This window comes from Astatotilapia calliptera, chromosome 12, assembly GCF_900246225.1.
Source record: "Astatotilapia calliptera chromosome 12, fAstCal1.2, whole genome shotgun sequence".
NCBI lineage: Eukaryota > Metazoa > Chordata > Actinopteri > Cichliformes > Cichlidae > Astatotilapia > Astatotilapia calliptera.
In genome coordinates, this window is record NC_039313.1 from 9,281,863 (window position 1) to 9,290,991 (window position 9,129).

Consider the following 9,129-nt stretch of genomic DNA (forward strand, 5'->3'; position numbering starts at 1 on the left):
TTCAACACACACCTCCGGCAGAGCTTCAACAGCATTCCGAGGGAGACTGGGGACATTGAGTCCGAATGGACCATGTTCAGCGTCTCCATTGCCGAAGCTGCTGCATTGAGCTGCGGCCGCAAGGTGGTTGGTGCCTGCCGTGGTGGTAATCCCCGAACCAAATGGTGGAGGGAGCCACCAGGCTGAAGAAGGAGTCCTATCGGGCTTGGTTAGCCTGTGGGACTCCGGAGGCAGCCGACAGGTATCGACAGGCCAAGCGGAATGCGGCTCGGGCAGTGGCTGAAGCAAAAACTCGGGTGTGGGAGGAGTTCGGAGAGGCCATGGAAAAAGACTTTCGGGCTGCCTCGAAGAGATTCTGGCAAACCGTCAGACGTCTCAGGAGGGGAAAGCGGTGCTCTACCTGCACTGTGTATAGTGCTGGCGGAGCGCTGCTGACGTCGACTGAGAAAATTGTCAGGCGGTGGAAGGAATACTTCGAGGACCTCCTTAATCCCACTGACACGTCTTCCGAGGAGGAAGCAGAGTCTGGGGATGAGGGGAATGACCCGCCAATTTCCGGGGGCGAGGTCACTGAGGCAGTTAAACAACTCCTTGGTGGCAGAGCCCCTGGTGTTGATGAGGTCCGCCCCGAGTTCCTGAAGGCTCTGGACGTTGTAGGGCTGTCCTGGTTGACACGCCTCTGCAATGTTGCGTGGAGATCAGGGGCAGTACCTGTGGACTGGCAGACCGGGGTGGTGGTCCCCATCTTCAAGAAAGGGGACCGGAGGGTGTGTTCCAACTACAGGGGGATCACACTCCTCGGCCTCCCTGGGAAAGTCTATGCCAGGGTGCTGGAAAGGAGAGTTCGTCCGTTAGTCGAACCTCGGATACAGGAGGAACAATGCGGTTTTCGTCCTGGTCGCGGAACACTGGACCAGCTCTTTATCCTCTCCAGGATACTTGAGGGTGCATGGGAGTTTGCCCAACCAGTCTACATGTGTTTTGTGGACTTGGAGAAGGCATTCGACCGTGTCCCTCGGGGTGTCCTGTGGGAGGTGTTGCGGGAATATGGGGTGTCTGGCCCATTGCTACGGGCCATTCGATCCCTATACAACCGTTGCAAGAGCTTGGTTTGCATTGCCGGCAATAAGTCGGACTCGTTCCCGGTGGGTGATGGGCTCCGCCAGGGCTGCCCTTTGTCTCCGGTTCTGTTCATAATTTTTATGGACAGGATTTCTAGGCGCAGCCAAGTGGCGGAGGGCTTTCGCTTTGGTGGCCTCAGAATCTCATCTCTGATTTTTGCAGATGATGTGGTTCTGTTGGCTTCATCGGGTGAGGGCCTCCAGCTCGCACTGGAGCGGTTCGCAGTCGAGTGTGAAGCAGCGGGAATGAGGATCAGCACCTCCAAATCTGAGGCCATGGTTCTCAGCCGGAAAAGGGTGGAGTGCCCACTCCGGGTCGGGGATGAGTTCCTGCCCCAAGTGGAGGAGTTCAAGTATCTCGGGGTCTTGTTCGCGAGTGATGGGAGAAGGGAGCCGGAGATCGACAGACGGATTGGGGCTGCAGCTGCAGTAATGCGGACGCTGCACCGGTCCGTCGTGGTGAAGAGGGAGCTGAGTGTAAAAGCGAAGCTCTCAATTTACCGGTCGATCTACGTCCCTACCCTCACCTATGGCAGAAATGAGCTTCCTCCGAAGGGTGGCTGGCCTCTCCCTTAGAGATAGGGTGAGAAGTTCGGCCATCCGGGAGGGGCTCAGAGTAGAGCAGCTGCTGCTCCACATCGAAAGGAGCCAGCTGAGGTGGTTCGGGCATCTGACAAGGATGCCCCCTGGGCGCCTCCTGAGTGAGGTGTTCCAGGCATGTCCCACCGGGAGGAGGCCCCGGGGCAGACCCAGGACACGCTGGAGAGATTATATCTCTCGGCTGGCCTGGGAACGCCTTGGTATTCCCCCGGATAAGCTGGAGGAGGTGGCTGGGGAGAGGGAGGTCTGGGCCTCTTTGCTTAGGCTGCTGCCCCCGCGACCCGGCCCCGGACAAAGCGGATGAAAATGGATGGATGGATGGATGGATGGGATCACATGAATCCTTACCAGCCTCTGTTACGTCTGCTCTGTCAGTCCAGGAAGTCTTGAACTTGGGTAAGAGGACTGCAGCTGCAGCCAACTCTGGATCCTCCATCATCGCTCCAAAACGCTTTTGAAGGCCATTTTGCAGGGCTCTGATGAGTGGCACGCATGTCTTGCTTGATGTCTCCAGCCTGCTAAGTTTGGACAGTAGTTGTTGGATTACTGGCAGGAGCCATCCCATAAAGGAAGTGGACTCAGACTGAAGGATGTTTGAAGCTTTCACCAGTGGCTTCATGGTGGTACAGTACTCCCTTAGGAATGCAACTTCTGCAGGACTCAACCTGTAAGACACAACAACAAAACCCACCATGACTATAATAGGGATCTTCTGATTTAATATTAAGAGTCTGCTCACGTTTTTAACCATACATTAAGGAAAATTCACAAAATTTGAAACCATATTGGTAGGTGTCCAATTTTACTCACATTTTCACCTTGAACTCCTCACAAATGCTCCTGATGGCATCTTCCCCCTTCTCATCAATGATGCGTATTATCCTTTCAATGGCAAGGTAGGTTGAATTCCATCGTGTTGCATTGGGACGAATGATCTGTAGCTCACACTTGTCCTCTACCACTTCATTAGCCAAATGAGATCGGCCAGTTTTGTTCCAAATGGCCTGGCATTTTGCAAAGGTTGCACGGGAGAGCCTCTTGTAGGTGTCATTCATGCTCTCTGCTAGGGCAGCATCAGTTGTTGCATCAAGGTTTAGCAGGTGACATGCACATTGCTGATGAGGCGGAAGTTGATACTCCAAACCAGAGTCTTCATCAAGAATTGCACTTGCCTCATGGTAGTCAATATGGTCAGTCAGGTCAAGAGTTTCTGGGTCTGCTTCATCTTCAACTTCATCTGCATCATTTTGTGCCCCAAACATGTGGAAGGCCTTGACAAAGTTGGATCCACTATCAGTTGTGGTTCTTACAACTTTGCCTCTAATCTTATATTGGCAATGGATATCATCAAGCGCACCAGCAAGCATGTCAAATGTGTGAGACCCTCTCAATCTTTTGCATGCTAGTGCTGCAGATCTTCTTTCCAGGGACTCTTCCTCTATCCAATGGCATGTGACTCCAAGGTAACTTTTCTGATGAGCTGACCAACAATCAGTAGTGGTAGCAACAAATTTGACTTTATCCAATGCTGCAACCAAAGTCATCTTCATGTGATCAGCAGCTTCACAGATTCTGGCACGGACAGTGGGTCTGGAGATGACTTTGGCTTGAGGTTGTAATGTGGTAACCAATTCTTTGAAAGATGGCTGTTCTACCACCGCAAATGGCTGTAGACCCTCACATATGAAATTGATGACAAGCTTGTCAACAGTTGCTTGTGGAACATGTTTGTTTGCAGTTCTCAACATCAGGTCTGGTAACTTGGCTTGCGTATTTGCTGAGAGCTTGTTTGGTGTGGCTGTGGTCTTTCGCTGTCGAGATGTTGATGCCACAGTGATATTGTACTGCTCAATCTTCGATGGATGTTTCCTCTGTAGAGATAAATATTATCATACGTCAGGTTCATACATTACTTCATAACATCACTGTGATTAACACTAAAGGAAAACACGTTTTTAAAACATTATTCAACTAGACTTGAGCTAATCTTTGATTGTTGAGCATAGTATAAAAGAGTGGTGAATTGGTCAAATTTTGCAGATATATTGCTGTATTTATTCACAAGTGTAAACCAATTTTGAACGATCATTGCAAAAAACATGAATTTCTGTATACATTCTAAGTTCTGTAATATGTATACTATCTGTAAAAAGAGTATCGACCAATGTATCAGTATCTAAATTTTTAACTCCTTTTTATCAGTATCACCCTAAAGTTTTCAGTATTAGTCAGGTCCTAAAAATACTAAGAGAGCAAAATATGTGTATCTAGCAAATCTAATTTAAGAAAAGGGATCACATACACAAAAATGCTGCCCATACAGCTAACAAATAAAAACAATCCACATTATGTTCTTTAAAAAAAGATATCATATTGGGAAACATATAACCCTACTGATTAAGAGCCATGTCACTATGATAGACCTATATCAGGCCAATGATACTGATCAACTGATCCATCAATCGGGCTCTGGTACATGTCAGCTGAGAGCTGGAAGATTAATTTGAGATGCAGCTCAGCACTGTGTTCAAGTTTTAGTTGTTTTTTTTTAAATATAGGGCAGCTGATTGTAGGCCTGTGAGTTTTAAATGACTACAAGTTTAATTTATTGTAATGACGGTGGTTATCCAAATAATAAGCTAAAACATTCCTACGAATTTAGCTCAATTATGCATGCACACACAAGCACATTAGCTAGCTCCGTCTTATTTTAATATCAGGCTAACCAATGGCGGTGACAATATCTTAGCCAAACTAGTAACCTTAACACACATGAAAAATAAAAAAGCAATATCATACACGTATAGTTGTAAAACCTCTTACCTCAATGTGTTTTTTTAGATTAGACGCTGAAGTCTTGTAAGCTGAAATGACTGTAGAGGTCAAACAAAGTTTGCACTGCATCTGGACGCTGTCTCCTTTTCTCCCTCTGTACACGAAAAATTCCTCCAGGTACGGCCACGGGCACGCGTCCTCCGTCTTTTCTACGTCGTTTTCATGGTTGACAGTGTTGTCCTCTGTCTCCATTTTGGCTTCTTTGTCTCCAAATCTTCCGTCTATAAAGTAGTTTATACTCCACCATTTAGCACCTCTAGACACCTGTGCCTGCTGCTGCAGCGGAGTTTATTCTTTGCTTACGTCTTAAATTGGCGCGGTCTCGATTGCACGGCGTTATTGGCTGCAAAAATGCAGACGAAAGGTTTGAATATTAAGTCAAATTGTGGGCGTACTCAGTAGTGACTTTTGATTTTATAAGTAGCGAAGTAGATTACATGGTGTAAGTTGTACTCAAGTATGAGTAAAATTACACACTTGAAAAATTACTCGTAAAAGTACAAGTACCCAAAAAATTTACTTAATTACAGTAACGTGAGTATTTGTAATTCGTTACTTCCACCCCTGGTCTTGATTATTAAATGTATCTGTCTGTACATATGCATATTTAGATTGTTAAAATACATTCACAAATGTATCATGATTTCACAAATATCTGTCCGTTATTTGAAAGATTGAACTGTTGAATTCAAATGTAATGCTATGGAAAAGTATATAACATGATCCCTATGAGCTTGTGTTACATCACATAAGTATTATTATCGTTGCTAGTTAGGTCGTTCGTGGCTCAAGAGTTGGCAGTTCGCCTTGTGATCCGAAGATTGCCGGTTCGCACCCCGGCTCGGACACTCTCCGTCGTTGTGTCCGTGGTCAGGACTCTTCACCTACCGCCTACTAGTGATGGCCAAAGGGGCCGATGGTGCGATATGGCAGCCTCGCCTCTGTCCCAGGGCATGCAATCAATTGTTATTTAAATTAACTGTATATTTCTGTACATTTACGTATTATGATTCATATTGCCACATTCAGTGACCTTGTTTATAGGTAATTTCATTGTTTGATCACGTAAAAATGTTCCTAATTTAATGTCTAAAAGCACTTGGAAAAGGCAGAATCCCATGTCAAATTAGCGCAACAAACTCTATTTTCATTACTGAAAATGACCGTATTTTTATGGGACAGTTATTTTCTGTTATTTCATGGTCGTATTTTGGCGCCCCAGCTGCCGGAATATTACTGTTGTTTTAGGATGTTTTTTTTTTAACAGTGATAGGGTAGTTGAGTCTTTGCACTTTTGTTCCATGCTACGCACAAGACCTTTTGATGCAGGCAACTGCAAGCGACAAATAAAGGCATTCATTCATTCATCTCTGCTTAGCATTTTGTTACATTTCATGATGCTGGGAAAAACTGAGTGTCCCCATCTCCACTTCTTCCATTAAATAAATGGCAGATACCAGACACAAGAGTTTCCTCTGTTTAGGGTAAATCTAATTGGATGTGAATGGATTACTTTGTGCTATGCAGCCTTCCTTTGTGATATATTCTGATTTATACCGTTCTACTCACATACCGCAGAGGAGGTCACATATCTATGAAGCCAGTATCTGAGCAAAGTGAAGGCTATATTTAATCCTTCTGACAGGGATATTCCCATCTCCTTTTTGCTATATTTTATATTTTACGGCCTCATCTACATTGTCAGTGCTCAGGGATTTGCATAAACCAGCTTGCATAGGCAAGCAGTTGGAGGTCTAATGCATGATGTATTCTCTCACCTCTTTGGAAGGCTGTGATAAAACGTGCAACTGAAAATGGATAGGACAGGAAGGGAAAATGAAGAGGATATATTTGGGTGGCAGTGTGGTGCTGGGTTTCTCTCAGGAGAACGAAAAGCCATCAGTGGAGAATTTGAGAATGCACTGTTTTATGTCACATGAATATGCAGAACATTATGAGGTTCCCTATATCAGCATATTCCAGGAAGACAACTTTTCCCAAGGTAGATGATTTTGAGTCCGACACATTCTGGGGAATGACTTATTAGCTTTATGAGTGAAATTAAAAAGCACAGGTGAAGATGAGTAGCCACGAACCACAGAAATAGAAAAAACTGAGATTTACAGCAATCTTCAGCGTCACAGGAGCAGCAACAGACCAGCTGAGGCTTAACATTTGAATAAATCCAAGAAATGTGAATCCTATACCCCCCATAATGCAACAGCAGTCACTGCTTTTCTTTAGATGACTTTGCCAGATGTCTATTTAACGCTTGCTAAGAAGATACCACCCTCTCCCCCTAAATTTGGCTAAAAAGTGAAGGAAAATTGTTGCCTCCTCAACACCTCTGCAAACTCCTTTGACAATTTATGGATTAGAACTCGGAATCTTCTTGCTATGCAGCAGCAGTACTAACCATTGTGTCATCACTAGTATATGGGAACAGTATGTTTTGATTGTCCACGGGGCCATACAAATAATATCACCAGGCAACACACAATGAGAAGACCTACCATCCCAGGAGAGACAAGAGTTTTGTAGTTATGTAAGCACGTAAGTGGAACTCCCACATACATTTTCCCCAGAAATATTTATTAAATCACAGCATTTCTGTCTGTCTAACTAATTTAAAAAATTCTCAGCAGTAAGTGGGCATAATTTTATCCTCCAGTGCATTTGATCTGCCACTCATTTTTGAAAGTTCCAACTCCGAACCCAGTTTAAACTGATTTTAGCCCTGATGTTTATACAGTAGACCATTTTGACAACTGGTCAGCAGAAACTGGCTCAGTGGTTTACTGAACCGTTTTCTGAGGTTGAGTCGTTAATTCGGGCTCCATCATTCTTTATGATCAACATGCTTGATTTGGCTAAGAATTTACACCAAATGCCCTTCCTAATACAACACTCCCCATTTACCCTGGCTTAGGACTGGCACTAGGAGTTCACTGGCTTGTTGCCCTCCTGTTCTTGGGTTTATCAGAAGATGGATACACTGTAGTCATAAATGGATGGTTGGTGGTAAGAGGCTTGTCCAGAAAATTTCACCAAAAACTCAACATGGTGCTAAACTGGGTGACATCACTGTATTCATCTTTTATACACAGTGTATAATAGCAGTAGAACTTGTGCATTGTCAGAAACACTGGTGTTAAGGAAAGATATGCTGTTCAACATCATTACCTTTTAAAAGTCTAGAGACCTCAACTGTGGACTTGTAAGAAAAGTCCCCAAGTTCATATGTGAAAACTGATTGCTATTACACAGCTATAGCATTGCTTATACTACTCTATTAACGCCACTGTATAATTTAGTTCATCTTTATCAAGCTATTAATCCTTAATTGGCAGAAAAGTATAACATAAAGAGAAACAGAAGTACGAGGATGCATTTTTAATTTGGTTCATTATCGATTTTATGTAAAAAAAAAAACAAACAAAAAAAAAAAAAAACCTTTGTGCAGCAGAAGTAGGTTACCCCCTTTGTTTAGAGGCTACGGTGTCATCACGCGTCAGGACATGCACTCTGGCTTCTCTGAAATCACTTATATGTTAATTTACCTGCTCCACAGAAAATGTTGTCATAAGATCATTCTTCAGTATTATTCACAGTTTTAACTTTAACAATTGCTGTTTCATATCAGTTATACACAGATCTCTTTTTAAAGAAAAAAGGAAAGAAAGAGGAAAACAACAAAGATGGGATATTAGACCAAAGCTAATATCCCACAGCTTACCAGAGTCACACCGACCCCTCTGGATTAAAAACACTGGGGAGGTCTCTCCGAGCTCGGCTCTCCTGTTCTCGGCTCTCAGGCGGCAGATGCTGGGGTACGTCCTGCCGTCGCTGCCACACACCGGGCCGGAGGAGGCACACATACACAGGCTGTGCAACCCTCCGGCTTTCCCCGGGCCTGAGTCGCACCGCAGCCCGTTACTGCAGGACAGGTGGCCGCTGCTGCGCTTCCCGCACGCTTCACCTTCCCTGGCCGCACACACCACGCAGCAGCCGCAGGCGTCCTTTACCTGGCGTGCGGTGGGGCAGGACACTGAGAGGTGGCACACACCTGTAGGCAGGTTTGTCTTTCTCTTAGCAGGCCTGTATGGACTGCAGAGAACACAAGCGTGAGGTCAGCGAGGCTCTTCATCGTGTGAAGAATCAGTTTGCAGCAGTCTCTGTGCTCTTAAAGAGGCTGCAGGTGTAATGCACCTAAACGGAGCTGGTCTTCTTACAGCCCCCAACACTGATGGCAGTGAGGTTCGAGTTGCAGCATGTTGCTCCTGGCTTCTACTTCGTATTGCTGCATGCTGTATCACATTAAAGGACAATGGAATGCAGCTGCAGCACGGTTCATGGTACATGTACGCGGCTTTTGTGTGAGAAAGCAAGGGTGGTGTAGGGCCTCCAATTAATGGAGATAAAAATGCATATGATGATAAATGGTTTTTGTCTTTAGTCTGTGGTGTATAATTAGAGTGCAGGATTTTAATACTGCAGCGAGCCAGAAGGCCGAACAGATCAGAACTCACAATTACAAGTAAATGCATCATTTAATCATTTGTTTTATCACTTG

General features: G+C 44.9%; 1 protein-coding gene across 1 annotated transcript in view; it reads right to left on the reverse strand.

The window, feature by feature from the left end:
- Positions 1-8,703, reverse strand: part of LOC113033307 (serine protease HTR4-like) — a 32,123-nt gene extending 23,420 nt beyond the window's left edge. The window contains 2 exon segments of the mRNA XM_026186983.1: positions 8,293-8,586; positions 8,589-8,703. Of these exon segments, the coding sequence (XP_026042768.1) occupies positions 8,293-8,586; positions 8,589-8,703 (409 nt within the window).
- Between the last annotated feature and the right edge of the window lie 426 nt (positions 8,704-9,129).